This window comes from Symphalangus syndactylus, chromosome 9 (assembly GCF_028878055.3).
Source record: "Symphalangus syndactylus isolate Jambi chromosome 9, NHGRI_mSymSyn1-v2.1_pri, whole genome shotgun sequence".
NCBI lineage: Eukaryota > Metazoa > Chordata > Mammalia > Primates > Hylobatidae > Symphalangus > Symphalangus syndactylus.
Window position 1 is genome coordinate 108,221,932 of NC_072431.2, and position 20,146 is coordinate 108,242,077.

The window sequence follows — 20,146 nt, forward strand, 5'->3', positions numbered from 1 at the left end:
ACGCCTATAATCCTCCCAGCACTTTGGGAGGCTAAGGTGGGCGAACCACCTGAGGTTGGGAGTTCGAGACCAGCCTGACCAACATGGAGAAACCCCATTTCTACTAAAAATATAAAATTAGCCAGGCATGGTGCCGCATGGCTGTAATCCCAGCTACTTGGGAGGCTGAGGCAGAATTGCTTGAACCCGGGAGGTGAAGGTTGCGGTGAGCCGAGATCATGCCACTGCACTCCAGCCTGGGCAACAAGAGTGAAACTCTGTCTCAAAAAAAAAAAAAGAGGGACTCCGGGCCAGGCGCGGTGGCTCATGCCTATGATCCTAGCACTTTGGGAGGCCAAGGTGGGCAGATCAACTGAGGTCAGGAGTTCAGGACCAGCCTGGCCAACATGGAGAAGCCCTGTCTCTACTAAAAACACAAAATTAAAAATACAAAATTAGCCAGGCATGATGGCGCATGTCTGTAATCCCAGCTACTCTGGAGGCTGAGGCAGGAGAATTGCTTGAACCCTGGAGGTGGAAGTTGCGGTGAGCCGAGATCGATCCATTGCACTCCATCCACTCCATCCTGGGAAACAAGAGCAAAACTCCATCTTAAAAAAAAAAAAAAAAAAAAAAAGGACTCCGATTGGGTGTGGTGGCTCACGACTGTAATCGCAGCACTTTGAGAGGCTGAGGCGGGCAGATCGCGAGGTCAGGAGTTCAAGATCAGCCTGGCCAACATAGTGAAAACCCATCTCTAATAAAAACACACACAAAAAAATTAGCCAGGCATGATGGCGGGTGCCTGTAATCCCAGCTACTTGAGAGGCTGAAGCAAGGAGAATCGCTTGAACCTGGGAGGCGGAGGTTGCAGTGAGCCGAGATCGCACCACTGCACTCCAGCCTGGCGACACGGCGAGACTCTGTCTCAAAAAAATTTAAAAAAAAATACAAAATTAGCTGGGCGTGGTGGCACATGCCTGTAATCCCAGCTACTCAGGAGGCTGAGGCAGGAGAATCGCTTGAACCCAGGAAGCAGAGGTTGCCATTGCACTCCAGCCTGGACAACAAGAGCGAAACTCTGTATCAGAAAAAAAAAAAGGCGGGGGGCACTCTGCAGTGGCTCACACCTGTAATCCCAGCACTTTGGGAGGCCGAGGCAGGCGGATCATGAGGTCAGGAGTTCAAGACAAGCCTGGCCAAAATGGTGAAATCCCGTCTCTACTAAAAATACAAAAATTAGCCAGGCATGGTGGCGGGCACCTGTAATCCCAGCTACATGGGAGGCTGAGGCAGGAGAACTGCTCAAACCCAGGAGGCAGAGGTTGCAGTGAGCCGAGATCACACCCCTGCACTCCAGCCTGGGTGACAAAGCAAGACTCCATCTTGAAAAACAAATAAAATAAAAAAGGACTCCATCTTAATGAGCAGTGGCTCAGGACCCAATTATCCAGGACTATGCAACTAGATGTCACGTCTTGACAAAGAATCAACTGTAAATTTGACTATCTTGGTATGATAATCTTTTTTCTTTATAGGGAGGAAGCCTGATGACTAAAACCATGGAAGTAATCAGCTGGGCGTGGTGGCTCACACCTGTAATCCCAGCACTTTGGGAGGCCGAGGCGGACAGACCAAGAGGTCAGGAGATCGTGACCATCCTGGCTAACACGGTGAAACCCCGTCTCTAGTAAAAATACAAAAAAATTAGCCGGGCACGGTGGCTGAAGCCTGTAGTCCCAGCTACTCTGGAGGCTGAGGGAGGAGAATGGAGGGAACCCGGGAGGCGGAGCTTGCAGTGAGCCGAGATCACGCCACTGCACTCCAGCCTGGGCAACAGAGCAAGACTCCCTCTCAAAAATAAATAAATAAATAAATAAATAAAATAAAACCATGGAAATAATCAAAATATTATTAAAATCCTAGGAAATAACTAAAATAAGCATAATAACAACAGAAAATATAAAAACAAGTTTAGAAATCATGAATCAATGTCATACTATGCTTTAGAATAAGTTTTGAGCATCAGTGTGATAACATATTTTGTAATAACATTTTGTTTGCTATTTAAGTATTTGAAGTGTTAAAGTAAGTCATACTAAAGTTATAACTGAAATTTAAATTGCTTAAGGGAATTAATCTAATTGATACCCATGTTTAAATGCTCAAGAAAAATGGTTTTAATGCTTTTTTTCTTAGATTAATAAATAGAAAACAAAAAATTGAATGAAACAAAAAAACTGGAGGAAAGCCTGAATTGTCCACTGACAGATAATTTAAAATAATTTCTTATACTGGCCACTGTATGATTTTAGCATATATTTAGGAAGAAATTCAAATAATTTAATGACATTGCTATAACAAAACTACTTACATACTCTCTGACTTTTTTTTTTTTTCTGGAGACAGGGTCTTGTTCTGTCATCCAGTCTGGAGTGCAGCAGCGCCATCTCGGCTCACTGCACCCCAACCTCCCAGACTCAAGTGATCTTCCCACGTCAGCCTCGCAAGTAGCTGGGACTACAGGTGTGTACCATCATGTCCAGCTACATTTTTTGTATTTTTTTTGTAAAGAAGGGCTTTCACCATGTTGCCCAGGCTGGTCTCAAACTCCTGAGCTCACGCAATCCACCCACCTTGGCCTCCCAAATTTCTGGGATTACAGGTGTGAGCCACCGTGCCTGGCTCCCTTTGACTTATTTATGTGTTAATCAGAACTTATATCTTTAACAATTAAAAAAGTAGGTAACAATTGATGTTAAGCCCTATCTCATTCCAACAATAAAAACATCAAAAAATAAACTTTTTTTAGACAAGATCTTGCTCTGTTGCCCAGGCTAGAGTGCAGTGGTGCAATCACAGCTCACTGTAGCCTCAACCTCCTGGGCTCAAGGGATCCTCCCACCACCACCTCCCAAGTAGCTGGGACTACAGGCATGCACAAACACACCTGGCTAAATTTTTTTTATTTTTTGTAGGGACAAGACTTGCCATATTGCCCAGGCTAGTCTCGAACTCCTGGCCTCAAGCAATCCTCTGGCCTCAGCGTCCCAAAGTGCTGGAATTACAGGGATGAGCCACCACACCCAACCAAAAATTATTTTTTATGTTTGATAGTTAATAACATTTACGGCCGGGCGCAGTGGCTCACGCTTGTAATCCCAGCACTTTGGGAGGCCGAGGCGGGCGGATCACGAGGTCAGGAGATCGAGACCACGGTGAAACCCCGTCTCTACTAAAAATACAAAAAAATTAGCCGGGCGTGGTGGCAGGTGCCTGTAGTCCCAGCTACTCGGAGAGGCTGAGGCAGGAGAATGGCGTGAACCTGGGAGGCGGAGCTTGCAGTGAGCCGAGATTGCACCACTGCACTCCAGCCTGGGTGACAGAGCGAGACTCCGTCTCAAAAAAAAAAAAAAAAGAACATTTACAAAATGTTAGGCTGGGAGCTGTGGCTCACGCCTGTAATCCCAGCACTTCAGGAGGCCGAGGTGGGTGGATCACTTGAGGTCAGGAGTTCGAGACCAGCCTGGCCAACAGGATGAAATCCTGTCTCTACTGAAAATACAAAAATTAGCTGGACATGGTGGCACACGCCTGTAGTACCAGCTACTCAGGTGGCTGAGGCAGGAGAATCATTTGAACCCAGGAGGCAGAGGTCGCAGTGAGCCAAGATCACACCACTGCATTCCAGCCTGGTGACAGAGCAAGACTCCATCTCAAAAAAAAAAAAAAAAAAACAGAATGGTAGAAGGAATTAGAAAAAAAAAGATGACTCAAGGTGACTGACTTCAAACACTGGAATGGGTATAGAAGCCCCAGAAAAACCACCAAAAGAGACAGGCTTTATCTCAACATAAAAATAACTTTTTTTTTTTTTTTTTTTTTTTTTTTGAGACGGAGTCTTTCTCTGTCCCCCAGGCTGGAGTGCACTGGCACGATCTCGGCTCACTGCAAGCTCCACCTCTCGGGTTCATGCCATTCTCCCGCCTCAGCCTCCTGAGTAGCTGGGATTACAGGCGCCCCCCACCACGCCCAGCTAATTTTTTGTATTTTTAGTAGAGACGGGGTTTCACCGTGTTAGCCAGGATGGTCTCGATCTCCTGACCTCGTGATCCGCCCGCCTCGGCCTCCCAAAGTGCTGGGATTACAGGCTTGAGCCACCGCGCCCGGCCAAAATAACTTTTTATACATTGTAGCCAAGACCACAAATTGAATGGGCTGCTTTAGGATGTAACAAGCTGTTCCTCCTGGAAAAATTCACATAGAGGAAAAAGAAGCTGATTAGGAAAAGGATTTAATTAGATAACTTCTAAAGCCATTTTGAATAAAATGCTGGGACAGGCCAAGTACAGTGCCTCACCCCTATATTCCCTGTACTTTGGGAAGCTGAGATGGGAAGACTGCTTGAGGCCACGAATTTGAGACCACCCTGGGCAACAGAGTGAGACCTTGTTTCTAGAAAAATGTTTAAAAATTAGCCAAGCATAGTGGCATGTGCCTCTGGTCACAGCCACTCAGGAGGCTGAGGTGGGAGGATCACTTAAGCCCAGCAGGTACAGGCTGCAGTGAGCTGTGATTGTGCAACTGCACTCCAGCCTGGGCAACAAAGTGAGACTCTGTCTCAAAAAAAAAAAAAAAAAAAGCTAGGACATAATATTTATCTATTTACCTATCTATAGTACCAAAATGATTTATATTTAGTAAGAGTATCATAAGAAAATAAAGATGGGGCCAGGCGCGGTGCCTCACACCTGTAATCCCAGCACTTTGGGAGGTCGAGGCAGGCGGATCACAAGGTCAGGAGATCAAGACCATCCTGGCTAACATAGTGAAATCCCATCTCTACTAAAAAAAAAAAAAAAATTAGCCAGGCATGGTGGTGGGCACCTGTAGTCCCAGCTACTCAGGAGGCTGAGGCAGTAGAATGGCGTGAACCTGGGAGGCAGAGGTCGCAGTGAGCCGAGATCATGCTACTGCACTCCAGCCCGGGCGAAAGAGCAAAACTCCGTCTCAGAAAAAAAAAAAAAAAAAAGAAAGAAAAGAAAAGAGGCCAGGCACGGGGGCTCACGCCTGTAATCCCAGCATTTTGGGAGGCCGAGGCAGGCGGATCACGAGGTCAGGAAATCGAGACCATCCTGGCTAACACGATGAAACCCCGTCTCTACTAAAAATACAAAAAATTAGCCGGGCGTAGTGGCGGGCACCTGCAGTCCCAGCAACTCGGGAGGCTGAGGCAGGAGAATGGCGTGAACCCGGGAGGCAGAGCTTGCAGTGAGCCAAGATCGCGCCACTGCACTCCAGCCTCTGCAACAGAACGAGAATCCATCTCAAAAAAAAAAAGAAAAGAAAAGAAAGATGGGACACATTAATATCCAGAAACACCTACAGACTACAGACTGTAGATGGATGCTACAGACTTCAAATATGTGCCACTGCCCTGCATTAAAATCGGAAGAACAAAGTGATCCCTTCCCCCAGATTACTTTTTAAAACCACAGATCTATACGTTTTTTAAAAGCTATAAAAATATTATTCTAAGAGCAGTAACTAGAACATTAGAACAATTCAGGTTTTAATTCACGAAACTGATCTATAAGTAGACTATTTTTAAATAAATTTAAACTTACCCCTAGTGTGTTTTTATCCATGATTTTTATAGCTACCATCTCTCCAGTAAGGATATGGCACGCAAGTTTGACCTTTGCAAAGCCACCTAAGTAGGAAAATGTATTATGAAAGCATAAGCAAGGACTCAAGCACAAACACCTTTTTATATAATTTTAAAAGACTCTATCAAGCCAAATTTTCCTAGAAGTCTGTGGCTTTTTTTTCCTGTTGCTTCTTGTTATCCAATGTCTAGCTGAAGGTTTTTTCTTTTTTTGCCATGATAGTGTATCTCTAACTTTGTAATAAAAAAAAAACATAACTCACTTTAGAAATCTGCTTTATGATTAACCCTGCAATTAAATTTCCTTTATAATTAACACTGCTAGAACACAATATAAAGTTGCTGAGGCCAAAGACAAATTATATGAAACTTCCACTCAGTTTTAAAACTTTGAGGCCAGGCACGGTGGCTCACGCCTGTAATCCCAGACTTTGGGAGGCCGAGGCAGGTGGATCATGAGGTCAAGAGATCAAGACCATCCTGGCCAACATGGTGAAACTCTGTCTCTACTAAAAATGCAAAAAATTAGCTGGGCATGGTAGTGGGCGCCTGTAGTCCCAGCTACTCGGGAGGCTGAGGCAGGAGAATGGCGTGAACCCAGAAGGCAGAGCTTGCAGTGAGCCGAGATCGTGCCACTGCACTCCAGCCTGAGTGACAGAGCGAGACTCCGCCTCAAAAAAAAAAAAAAAAAAACATACATAGGTGTGTATATACGTGTGTGTGTGTAAAGTGTCCCACCCCTTTCACTGCTTTTACTACATCACCCTCATCCACACCACCATCATCTCTAGCATCAACACCTGAATTATTGCAATACACTGCTAACATCTCCCTGCCTCTGCTCTTGCCCTCCTTCATCCAACCTTATATCTACCAAGCAGCCACAGCAACTCTGTAAAAACAAAGGTCAGATTACCCCTTAACTCAAAACTCTCCAATGACTTTAATTTAGAATAAAAGTCAAGAAATAAAAGAAGGCTGTGCGCGGTGGCTCATGCCTGTAATCCCAGCACTTTGGGAGGCCGAGGTGGGCGGATCATGAGGTCAGGAGTTCAAGACCATTCTGATTAACACAGTGAAACCCCGTCTCTACTAAAAATACAAAAAATTAGCTGGGCGTGGTGAGCGCCTGTAGTCCCAGCTAGTCGGGAGGCTGAGGCAGGAGAATGGCGTGAACCCGGGAGGCAGAGCTTGCAGTGAGCCGAGATTGCGCCACTGTACTCCAGCCTGGGTGACAGAGTGAGACTCCATCTCAAAAAAAAAAAAAAGAAAGAAAAGAAATATTTAGAATAAATTTTTTATTTAGAATAAAAGTCAAAGTCCTTGCAATAACTTACAGGGCTTCTCCTACTATTCTCCTCTCTGCTTGCTCCACTTTTTCTTACTGAAGTAGGTAGAAGAATTTTAAAACTGTGTGGGTTAGATGAAAAAGCTCATGCCTACCCAAATAATCTATACTCTCAAATAGTTGATCTAGGCACTGCCTCCAAAAAAAAGTAACAGTTACCTGTCCCAATAGTTTCATGTAATTCATAATATTTGAGAAGTTCATCATAATCTTTCATAGTCCTCTTGCAAGTTTATTTGGAATTAGAAAAAGAACCTAGAAGACACAGAGTACATAATCAATAAAGGAAATAATACCAGATCATCTCGTCCATTCTTGTAAGTGCAAATCTAAATAAGTCTCATGCATTTACATGATACTGAAAAAACTGATTATTGGCCATATGAAAAAAAGGATTCCTATCTCACACCATACATAAAAATGAATTCCAGATAAAGAGTTAAAAAGTATGAAACATAAACCTTTAAAACTTTTTAAAGAATATTGTCATTATTTCAGGATAGGAGAGGATCACTTAAATAAAGTACTACTAATAATAATAAAATTAATATATTAAACAACATTAAAATTAAGAACTTCAGTTGGGCACAGTGGTGCATGTGTTGTCAGCCACTTGGGAGGACAGCTTGAGCCCAGGAGTTCGAGGCCAGCCTGGGCAACATAGCAAGACCACGTCTCTAAAAAAAATAAAAATAAAAATAAGCACTTCTATACATCCAAAGACACCATCAAAAAAAGAAAACCATAAATGCGAGAAGATACTTTCAACAAACATAATAGTGGATGTACATAGAAAACACATAAACTCTGACAAAACAATTAGAAAAACTCAACAGCAAAATAAGCAAATGATACAAAAAACTTTTCTCAGCCGGGCATGGTGGCTCACACCTATAATCCCAGCACTTTGGGAGGCCAAGGCAGGCAGATCATAAGATCATGAGTTCAAGACCAGTCTGGCCAACATGGTAAAACCCCATCTCTACTAAAGATACAAAAAATTAGCCAAGTGTGGTGGCGTTCACTTGTAATCCCAGCTACTTGGGAGGCTGATGCAGGAGAATCACTTGAACCCGGGAGGTGGAGGTTGCAGTGAGCCAAGATCGTGCCATTGCACTCTAGCCTGGGTGAAACGGCCAAACTTTGTCTCGAAAAAAAAAAAAAATTTCTCAAAGAAACACAAATGGCCAACAAAAACATGAAAAAGGGAGTCTCTGAGCCTACTTTGGCTCGGGAGGCTGCCTGAAGAAAAAATAAAAAAAATAAAAAAAAATAAAAAAAAAAGACACGAAGCTGGGCAAGGTGGCTCACACCTGTAATCCCAGCACTTTGGGAGGCTGAGGCGGGTTGATCACCTGAGGTCAGGGTTCAAGACCAGCCTGACCAACATGACGAAACCCGTCTCTACTAAAAATACAAAAATTAGCCAGGCATGGTGGCAGGAGCCTGTAATCCCAGCTACTTGGGAGGGTGAGGCAGGAGAATCGCTTGAACCTGGGAGGCGGAGGTTGCAGTAAGCTGAGATTGCGCCATTGCACTCTAGCCCGGGCAACAAGAGTGAAACTCTGTCTCAAAAAAAAAGGCTGGGTGTGGTGGCTCACGCCTGTAATCCCAGCACTTTGGGAGGCCAAGGCAGGTGGATCACAGGTCAAGAAATGGAGACCATCCTGGCTAACACCATAAAACCCTGTCTCTTCTAAAACTATAATAAAAAATTAGCCAGGGGTGGTGGCACACGCCTGTAGTCCCAGCTACTCAGGAGGCTGAGGCAGGAGGCAGAGGATGCAGTGGGCTGAGATCACGCCACTGCACTCCAGCCTGGGCAACAGAGCAAGATTCTGTCTCAAAATAAAAAAAAAGAGACAAGAAAAAATTATCAGTAGTCATCAGGAAAACCCAAACTAAGACCCCAGTCATACACAATTTTATTATGTATATGATATGTATTTTACTATTATGCTTCACAACTTATGTGAGTTATATATACTGTTAATTATACATCAAATAATATATAAAAATTACTTGTGGCCGGGTGTGGTGGCTCACGCCTGTAATCCCAGCACTTTGGTAGGCAGAGGCAGGTGGATTGCCTGAGGTCAGGAGTTCGAGACCAGCCTGACCAACATGGTGAAACCTCATCTCTACTAAAAACACAAAAATTAGCCGGGTGTGGTGGTGGGCGTCTGTAGTCCCAGCTACTCGGGAGGCTGAGGCAGGAGAATTGCTTGAACCCAGGAGGCGGAGGTTGCAGTGAGCCGAGACCGGGCCATTGCACTCCAGCCTGGGCAATAAGAGCAAAACTCTGTTTCAAAAAAAAAAAAAAAAATTAGTTATAAAAAAAATTAGGTAGATCTTATTGATTTTGTCTCCCTGAGTTTTAAAATTAAGTAGTTTATTTTTAAAAACCATAGAAATGAGTAGGGCCCTGTTATGCACATTAATATACAAAGTCACACTCATACCATCTCTGTCTTACTTGTGGAAAATATCCTCTTGGTTGACTTTTAGAGATCAGCAGTGTGTCTGGAAGAACTGCTAATGCAGTTCTAGAAAACTCTTGAGTTTGCCCTTATTCATTCATTTATTCATACAGATATTTACCGAGCACCTATGATATGCCAAACCTGCCCTTGGCACTAGGGCTATAATGGAGAAGAAATGTGATTCTGCCCTCATGGAGTGTATATTCTAGTGGAGAAGACAAAAGGCAAATAAGTAGACAATAAATTAATAATTATAATTTATAGGCCGGGTGCGGAGGCTCACGCCTATAATCCCAGCACTTTGGGAGGCCGGGGTGGGCGGATCACGAGGTCAGGAGTTCGAGACCAGCCTGGCCAACATAGTAAAACCTGGTCTTTACTAAAAAATACAAAAATTAGGCCGGGCACAGTGGCTCAGGCCTGTAATCCCAGCACTTTGGGAGGCCAAGGCAGGCAGATCACCTGAGGTCAGGAGTTCGAGACCAGCCTGACCAACATGGTGAAACCTCATCTCTACTAAAAATACAAAATTAGCCAGGTGTGGTGGCACACGCCTGTAATCCCAGCTACTCGGGAGGCTGAGGCAGGAGAATAGCTTGAACCCAGGAGACAGAGGTTGCAGTGAGCCAAGATCGCGCCACTGCACTCCAGCCTGGGCAACAAGAGTGAAATTCCATCTCACAAAAATAAATAAATAAATAAATTAGCCAGGCCTTGTGGTGTGCGCCTGCAATCCCAGCTACTCGGGAGGCTGAGGCAGGAGAATTGCTTGAACCCGGGAGGCAGAGGTTGCAGTGAGCCAAGATCAAGACATTGCACTCCAGCCTGGGCGACAAAGCAAGATTCTGTCTCAAAAAATAATAATTACTATTATTATTTTTTTTTTTTTTTTTTTTGAGACGGAGTCTCGCTCTGTCGCCCAGTCTGGAGTGCAGTGGCGCAATCTCGGCTCACTGCAAGCTCCGCCTCCCAGGTTCACGCCATTCTCCTGCCTCAGCTTCCCGAGTAGCTGGGACTAGAGGCGCCCGCCACCACGCCCAGCTAATTTTTTGTATTTTTAATAGAGACAGGGTTTCATCATGATCTCGATCTCCTGACCTCGTGATCCACCCGCCTCGGCCTCCCAAAGTGCTGGGATTACAAGCGTGAGCCACCGCGCCCGGCAACTATTATTATTATCTATATTAAATACTGAAACAAAAATAAGCAACAGTGGTTTCTGAGAAGGTAACAATTAAGCCAAGCTCTAATTCAAAGGATGAGAATTGAGAAAATCAGCCCTGCCAGTAATCAGACTGTGATATTCCTATCAAAACTTGAACAATGGTTTCAATAGAATCCGAACGTAACCATGTAAACAATGTTTCCATACAAGGCTGTTAAAATAAAGATCCTTTATTTGGCTGACTTCATTGTCTTCAATGACATCCTCAGCCCCACCTCATTCTTCCCTCATTCTGCCCCTTTCAACTCACTCTGAGACTACCCAAAATTCTCAAGAGTATGGTTTCTCTTGCTGCAGCAAACTAAATACATCTAATGATTTTTACTACAGATGTGGTCTTTGGTCTGTAGGCCTTAACAGTCATAGCCCACAAAGAATTACAGGGAGAATATTCCAGAAAGAGGGAATTTAGGTGCAAAGATCCTAGAGGAAGTAAAAGTTGACAGGTACTGAACTGAGGCTGCTTTTAGAGGTAACAGGTGATGGAAATGCAGCTCTGGCGCTGGGACAATTGGTTAGCCAAGAGGTGAAGGAAAAAAAAAAACACATTGGATCTCTATCTCACACCATATAAAATCAGGAACAGTTGTAAAGACTTAAAAGCAAAAGACAAATATTTGAAATGTTGAAAACATAGATAGCTAAGGTCTTACCCATACCAAACCTACAGCTAGGAGTGGCAAAAGGAAGAAGCATAAAGATAGCTGGGCATGGTGGCTCATGTCTGTAATCCCTGCAATTTGGGAGGCCAAGGCAGGAGGATTGCTTGAGGCCCGGAGTTCAGGACAAGCCAGGGCAATATAGCAAGACCTTGTCTCTACTAAAAATAAAAAACCTGGGGGGAGGGGGGAGGGAGAGTATTAGGAGATATATCTAATGCTAAATGACAAGTTAATGGGTGCAGCAAAACAACATGGCACATGGATACATATGTAACAAACCTGCACATTGTGCACATGTACCCTAAAACCTAAAGTATAATAATAAAAAATAAAAATAAAAATAAAAAACGGCCAGGCGCGGTGGCTCACACTTGTAATCCCAGCAGTTTGGGAGGCTGAGGCGGGCGGATCACCTGAGGTCAGGAGTTCAAGACCAGCCTGACCAACATGGAGAAACCCCCGTCTCTACTAAAAATATAAAAAATTAGCCAGGCGTGGTGGCCCATGCCTGTAATCCCAGCTACTAGGGAGGCTGAGGCAGGAGAATCACTTGAACCCGGGAAGCAGAGGTTGCGGTGAGCCGAGATCGCACCACTGTACTCCAGCCTGGGTAACGAGCGAAGCTGTGTCTCAAAAAAATAAATAAAAATTAAAAATTAAAATCTAGTCGAGGCCAGGTGCAGTGGCTCACGCCTGTAATCCCAGCACTTTGGGAGGCTGAGGTGGGTGGATCACTTGAGGCCAGGAGTCGCATGCCACCACTCCTGGCTAGTTTGTTTGTTCGTTTGAGATGGAGTCTCGCTCTGGTGCCCAGGCTACAGTGCAGTAGTGCGATCTCAGCTCACTGCAACCTCCGCCTCCCAGGTTCAAGCTATTTTCCTGCCTCAGCCTCCCAAATAGCTGGGACTACAGGCGAACAACACCACACCCGGCTAATTTTTGTATTTTTAGTAGAGACAGGGTTTTGCCATGGTGGCCAGGCTGGTCTCAGACTCCTGACCTCAGGTGATCCACCCTCCTTGGCCTCCCAAAATGCTGGGATTACAGGCGTGAGCCATCGCCCTGGCCAAGCAAGCCTGTTTAAGCCTCAAATTGATGAGTGGCAGATGCCATGTAAACTACCTTCAAATTCTCTGTTCTTCACCCTGCCCTTATCCAGAACTGAGTGACTAGCATGTTACTAAGCCTTAATAATGGCCATGAATTTGGAAGACCTAGAGTGTGAGTTCGACCTCAGAAGTGTGGTGAGCTTATAAAGGAAGACAGAGCTTAATAACAGAAGGCCCTTCATACAATGATGAGTAGTCTTCTTAAAATTGAGGTGGAAAAAAATCTGAATGAAGTTATCAAAACCCCAAAAGCCACAAAGGACATTTTTAAAAAATCATTTTTCTATGCCTGAAACACTGATCCCATGAATCATTTTACTTGGAGAGAAAAAGAAAATTATTATCAGCAAGTAAAAAGCCGGCTGGGCACAGTGGCTCCCACCTGTAATCCTAGCACTTTGGGAGGCCAAGGCAGGTGGATCACCTGAGGTCAGGAGTTCGAGACCAGCCTGACCAACATGCAGAAACCCCGTCTCTACTAAAAATACAAAATTAGCCGGGCGTGGTGGCGCACACCTGTAATCCTGGCTGCTAGGGAGGCTGAGGAAGGAGAATCGCTTGAACCCAGGAGGTGGAGGTTGCAGTGACCCGCGATCACGCCACTGCACTCTAGCCTGCACGACAGGAGTGAGACTCCATCTCAAAAACAAACAAAAATTTGGTCAATGAATAGAAAACTAGAGCAGAAGTTTTAGAAGGAGAAATATCAACACTCAAGAAAAAAATTAAATCGGCTTTAAAAAACAGGGTTCAGGGCCGGGCGCGGTGGCTCACGCTTGTAATCCCAGCACTTTGGGAGGCCGAGGCGGGCGGATCACAAGGTCAGGAGATCGAGACCACGGTGAAACCCCATCTCTATTAAAAAATACAAAAAATTAGCCAGGCGTGGTGGCGGGCGCCTGTAGTCCCAGCTACTCGGAGAGGCTGAGGCAGGAGAATGGCGTGAACCCGGGAGGCGGAGCTTGCAGTGAGCCGAGATTGCGCCACTGCACTCCAGCCTGGGCGACAGAGCGAGACTCCATCTCAAAAAAAAAAAAAAAAAAAAAAATAGGGTTCAGTCTTCAACATCAAAGCAGAAATAGCACACAAAAAGATAACATGCAAAAAGACATTCTGATAAAATAAACAATATTAAGCCATTTCCTAGGAAGAGATCACACTGGACCCAACTTAATCAGTAGGTTGAACATTTAACCTAACAAAATCTGCAGACCAGGGTAGGCAAACATTAGAAGAAGCAAGGTCAGGTCCCAGTGCTGAGGGAAAATTGTTGATAGAAAATGAAACATTCTGCTTCCACTGGAGTAGAAAAAGTTACTCAAGGCAAGGAGATACCACAGAGAACAAATTTATTCTCACTGGGCACCTGAAGGCACAGGATTAAATACTTTAAACAACAACACTAATTCAGAAATATTTTAAAGGGCATTTGTCAGTGGGGCAAATGTGGGGATAAACTGGAACCTCATCCTAAAAACAAACAGGAACCATAGGACTAAGAAATTCCAAAAGGCAATAAAAACAGTAAAAGTATAGAGGTAAACCTAAGGCTCAGAAATCTTTGGAATGCTGATACAGAAGAAAGAGAGCAGGAGAATGGAAATGGAGGAACACTGGACTATAAATCTGAATGCACATGTTTACATTCCATGCAAAGGACTGGGCTATTTCAAATTGTCACTCAGAAAGAAAAAGCAATTTGTAAGATGCTGGAATCACTTCCCAGATTAGGGATTTAAGAGTGTCATAATTAACTTAATAGACTTCTCCCAAAAGAGTTATAAACATCCCATTCATGGCCTCTGGAAAACTAGCAGAGATGGGCAAGTTGTCCATTTAACAACTCAGGTAAGACTGAAGCCATGCACTTTTTTTTTCTTTCTTTCTTCCATTTTCTCTATCTACCCCCTTCTCTCAAATTACACCATGTCTTTGGATGAGTAATACCAATGTGGGCCTAGATTATATCTACTGAATCAAGGGAATATCATTGTTGCTGCTGTATGAGAAAACTGGTGCTTACATTACAAACTGCTACACTAATAGCAGATTATACTGGATTTGTAAATCTTTGTGAATGTGGAGCTGGTTCTAAATATTCTCATGTGCCCTGTTTATCCTCTAGAGTTTGTTAATATAGAATACAGAAAAGCCTTGGGAACAGAGTAACCCAACTTTGTAGCTGCTGAAGGAGGTATATTATCAGTCAATGTGGAAGACAGCCTCTCAACTGTGAATAATGAAGAAGGAAATTAGACCCCAACTAGACACCTGAGTGCCCTTCTGGGCTTGACTAAATAAATAGAAGAATTGGGGGTATACATAATTGGGTTTTGTTTTTGTTTTTGAGACAGAGTCTCTCTCTGTCGCCCAGGCTGGAGTGCAGTGGCATAATCTCGGCTCACTGCAACCTCCGCCCTCCGAGTTCAAGCAATTCTGCCTCAGCCTCCCAAGTAGCTGGGATTACAGGTGTGCGCCACCATGCCCGGCTAATTTTTTGTATTTTTAGTAAAGACGGGGTTTCACCATCTTGGCCAGGCTGGTCTTGAACTCCTGACCACATGATCCACCCACCTCGACCTCCCAAAGTGCTAGGATTACAGGCATGAGCCACCGCGCCTGGCCTATAATTGGGGTCTTTAACTTCTCAGAAGAGCAAGGAATTGGGATAATGAGAAGACGTTTATGGTTAAATTTTAAAGGATAGCAACAAATTGGGGGCATTTTTTAACAATATTATTTGGGCTATTCTATCACTTGCCGCATAAATACATTTACCTTATCTACAGAGCTTGGAAAGACACTGAGGATAATTTCAAACAGGAAGTAGAATACAGAATGGTTTTTTGAGTTTTGTCTGTTTATTTGCTTGAGACAGGGTCTCGTTCTGTCACCTAGGCTGGAGTGCAGTAGCTAGATCTCCGCTCACCACAACCTCCGCCTCCTGGGTTCCAGCGATGCTCGTGCCTCAGCCTCCCCAGTCGCTGGGATTACAGGCATGCGCCACCATGCCCGGTTTTTTTGTGTGTGTTTTTTTTTGTATTTTTAGTAGAGACGGGGTTTCGCCATGTTGGCCAGGCTGGTCTAGAATTCCTGGCCTCAAGTGATCCGCCCACCTCGGCCTCCCCAAGTGCTGGGATTACAAGCGTGAGCCACCACGCCGGGCTCAGAATGGTTTATAATGTGGCCTGTAACACATTTAATTAGCATCCTGCCCTGCTCCCTTGCAAAGGCTTCTGGGAGCACCGACAATGAGGCACTCATTGGGACTGATATGCCCATCTAGTTGGTCCACAGTAGTTACACAGAAAGGACAGACCTTCGGGAGAAACAAGCCCACGAAGGCCCAGTAAGGGCTTTTCTGATTTTCCTGATTTTCTAGCCAGACTCCATGGGAAACAGAAACCAAAATATAAACCAAAGTTAGGAACACTGGCCTCTAAGCAACAATCCAGGCTCCTGATACTCACCTCATTCCACTAACAAAGGAGAAATACCAAAGGTAATTACCCGTCCTAAGTGCTAGGGACCTGATTCCTCTCTTGGGTAGCCTTCCCTGAGTCTACCCTTTCCAGCTCCCACAACCCTACACCAGGTTTCTTGGTGGGAGCAACCCTGCTGCTCCTATTACTGATACAGCATTCGGTGAAAATTCCCCTTTTAGGCCGGGCGCAGTGGCTCACGCCTGTAATCCTAGCACTTTGGGAGGCCAAGGCGGGCGGATCACCTGAGGACAAGAGCTGGAGACCAGCCTGGCCAATTTGGTGAAACCCCGTCTCTACTAAAAATACAAAAAATGAGCCAGGCGTGGTGGCGGATGTCTGTAATCCCAGCTACTCGGGAGGCTGAGGCAGGAGAATCGCTTGAACTTGGGAGGCGGAGGTTGCGGTGAGCCGAGATCGCGCCATTGCACTCCAGCCTGGGCAACAAGGGCGAAACTCCATCTTGAAGAAAAAGAAAAAAAAATCCCCTTTTAGTGTGAGCCTCTGAAGCCACTTTGGGGAGATGATAGGAGAGGATGGATTTGGACTCTGAAAAGGTAGTGATAACACACCTCCTTTTTTATTGGACTGCCCCAGTAAACTGAGTTGTACAAACAGAAAAAACTCGAAACCCTTCTGTCAACTTTTTTCGCGGGGAAGAGTCACGGAAACTGGAAATGGGAAATGGGAATTCACATCTATCGCAGCCTCCTAGGTGGCAAACGCTTGGCCTGAACACCTCTTCAATAACCGTGTTAAGCAGACACGGTCATTATCGCCACTTACGGAGGAGAAAACTGCGGGTCGGAAAGGTCAAATATCTTTTTTTTTTTTTTTTTTTGAGACGGAGTCTCGCTCTGTCGCCCAGGCTGGAGTGCAGTGGCGCAATCTCGGCTCACTGCAAGCTCCGCCTCCCGGGTTCACGCCATTCTCCTGCCTCAGCCTCTCCGAGTAGCTGGGACTACAGGCCCCCGCCACCACGCCCGGCTAATTTTTTGTATTTTTAGTAGAGACAGGGTTTCACCGTGGTCTCGATCTCCTGACTTCGTGATCCGCCCGCCTCGGCCTCCCAAAGTGCTGAGATTACAAGCGTGAGCCACCGCGCCCGGCCTGTCAAATATCTTATCCAGGGAACAGGGCTGGTAAAGCGCGGGGCTCCGATGAAATCCTCCAGTCTCCCGAGAGCCAGGAGCAAACTGGGTTTGGGCCGCTGCGCCCCGCACAGCCCAGACCCCAGCCAACAACTGCGACTGCGGCAGGCAGGCGAGAGAACTGACCTGAGGGACGGACGGCACTGAGGGGCGGCGCCCGACAGAAGGACAGGGGCCTGCTGTCCTGAGAGAAGCGGCTGGTACAGCGTTCCTAGGAAGCTTTTCGATCTCCAGGTTGTGGCCGCTTCCGCCCGCCAAGGGAATCAAATCTCCCGGGCCGGAAGGGGCGGGGCGCGGCGGGGACGCGCGCGGCGCCGGATCCCGGGGAAGCGGACGCGCACGGCAGGCGGGGGCGCGCACAGTGCGGGGGGAGGGGGGCGGTTCTCACCGGGGCAGCGGCTCCTGGTCGCTGTGGAGCCCTGAAAGGGATGGTCGGGAGGTCCACTGGGCTGCGAGGGGTGACTTGAGGCCTTGGTCTTGCCCCGGAGGGCACGTAGCGTCGATATGCCAAGTCTCCACATAACCCAACTTTCTTACGTTCTCTTCCTAAAATTGACGTGCCCTCTGGCAGTCACAGTTCTCATTTTCGTCCTCCCTTGCCCACTGGCCGTTCTCCCACCCAGCAAAGACAGGAATACCTCCCCCTCTCCAAAATGTGTTGCCACGAGGAATAAGAACCCCAGTAGCTGAGACTACAGGCACGCGCCACCACGCCTGGCTAAATTATTTGTGGGTAGAGACGGGAATCTCGCTATGTTGGCCAGGCTGGTCTCGAACTCCTGGCCTCAAGCGATCCTCCCGCCTCAGCCTCCCAAAGTGCTGGGATTACAGGCGTGAGCCACTGTATCCAGCCCAGAAAATCTTTAGACAAATTAAACTTTACAGAGTTGAATTGACTAAAGAATGAGTCCAAAATCCAGCAATCCCTGGAACCAAAATAGGTTCAGAGTGACTCGGGCTGCCATATGTTCAAATAACATTTATGGACAGAAAAAGGAAAATGACTTACAGAAATGGCAGTCAAGTATGGAAACAGCTGGATTGGTTGCAACTCAACCTCTGACTATTGTGAGCACTGTTTAAACAGTTGGCCACCTGTGATTGGCCAAAACTCCTCTGCTGTAACAAGAAAGGTTACAGTCTCTTTACACATTTACGATTGTAGTTGTCTACAATTCACTATGTATGGAGACACTGTTAGGCCAGGTGCAAAGGCTCAAGTCTATAATCCCAGCACTTCGGTGGGGGGCGGGGGCAGATCATTTGGGGTCAGGAGTTTGAGACCAGCCTGACCAACATGGTGAAACCCTGTCTTTACTAAAAATACAAAAAATTAGCCGGGCGTGGTGGCGCGTGCCTATAATCCCAGCTACTCAGGAGGTGGAGGCAGGAGAATCTCTTGATTCTCTCTGCCGGGAGGCAGAGGTTGCAGTGAGCAGAGATCGTGCCACCGCACTCCAGGCTGGGCAACAGAGCAAGACACTGTCTCAAAAAAAGAAAGAAAAGGAAGGAAGGAAGAGAGAGAGAAAGAAAGAAAGCAAGGAAAGAAAGAAAAAGAGAAAGAAAGAAAGAAAGAAAGAAAGAAAGAAAGAAAGAAAGAAAGAAAGAAAAAGAAAGAGAGAAGGAGAGAGAGAAAGAAATTGTTAGTCTGAACTTAAAATGCATAAGGAGGCAGCTTTAGGCTAAACTTAACATGGTCATCTGAATCTTCAGCAAATCATAATCTTTTTGCTGGTGGAGGGTCTTGCCTCCATGCCGCTGAGTGATCAGGGTGGTGGTTGCTAAACGTTGGGATGGCTGTGGCAATTTCCTAAAATAAAACAGCAATGCTGCATCAATGGACACTTCCTTTCGTGAAAGATTTCTCTGTAGCATGTGATGCTGTGTGATACCATTTTATCCACAATAGGACTTCCTTCAAAATTAGTTCTCTGAAACCTTGCCACTGCCTTATCAACAAAGTTTATGGAATATTCTAAATCTTTTGTTGTTATTTCAGCAATGATCACAGCATCTTCACCAAGAGGAGATTCCATCTCAAGAAAGCACTCTCTCTTTGCTCATCCGTAAGAAGAAACTCCCCATCTATTCAAGTTGGATCATGAGATTGCAGCAGTTCAGTCACATATTCAGGCTTCACTTCCAATTCTAGTTCTCTTGCTGTTTCCACCAAATCTGCAGTTACTTCCACGAGTGAAGTCTTGAACCCCTCAAAGTCATCCATGAGGGTTGGAATTAACTTCTTCCAAACTCCTGTTAATGTTGATATAGTGACCTCTTCCCATGAATCATAAATGTTCTTTTTTTGGAGATGGAGTCTCGCTCTGTCACCCAGCCTGGAGTACAGTGGCGCAATCTCGGCTCACTGCAAGCTCCGCCTCCCGGGTTCACGCCATTCTCCTGCCTCAGCCTCCTGAGTAGCTGGGACTACAGGCGTCCGCGACCATGCCCGGCTAATTTTTTTTTTTTTTTTTTTTTTGAGACGGAGTTTCGCTCTTTTTGCCCAGGCTAGAGTGGTGCAATGGCACGACCTCGGCTCACTGCAAGCTCCGCCTCCCGGCTTCAAGTGATTCTCCTGCCCCAGCCTCCCAAGTAGCTGGGATTACAGGAGCCTGCCACCACGCCCGGCTAATTTTTTTTGTGTTTTTAGTAGAGACGGGGTTTCACCATGTTGGCCATGATGGTCTCCATCTCTTGACCTCGTGATCCGCCCACCTCGGCCTCCCAAAGTGCTGGGATTACAGGCGTGAGCCACCGCGCCCTGCCATAAATATTCTTAATGACATCTAGAAGAGTTAATTCTTTCCAGAAGGCTTCCAGTTTACTTTGCCCAGATCCAGCATAAAATCACTATCTATGGCAGCTGTAACCTCACAAAATGTATTTCATAAATAAAATGACTTGACAGTCAAAATCACTCCTTGATCTATGTGGCCTACAGAATGGATGTTGTGTTAGCAGACATCCAAACAACATTTATTTCCTTGTACATCTCCATCAGAGCTCGTGGGTGATTAGGGACATTATCAATGAGCATTA

At 45.7% G+C, this 20,146-nt stretch overlaps 1 protein-coding gene across 20 annotated transcripts in view; it reads right to left on the reverse strand.

Annotated features, from left to right (window-relative positions):
• Positions 1-17,386, reverse strand: part of MELK (maternal embryonic leucine zipper kinase) — a 105,696-nt gene extending 88,310 nt beyond the window's left edge. For 4 of the 20 annotated variants that reach the window (XM_055293703.2, XM_063609748.1, XM_063609744.1 and 1 more), the window contains exons 1-3: positions 17,234-17,358; positions 7,155-7,250; positions 5,607-5,692 (exon numbers count right to left, since the gene is read on the reverse strand). In XM_055293703.2, the coding sequence (XP_055149678.1) occupies positions 5,607-5,692; positions 7,155-7,212 (144 nt within the window). In that variant the 5' untranslated portion in view covers positions 7,213-7,250; positions 17,234-17,358. Of the gene's footprint in view, positions 1-5,606; positions 5,693-7,154; positions 7,251-17,233 lie in introns of all 20 variants that reach the window. The other 16 variants (XM_063609753.1, XM_055293706.2, XM_063609752.1 and 13 more) reach the window with 10 other exon arrangements.
• Between the last annotated feature and the right edge of the window lie 2,760 nt (positions 17,387-20,146).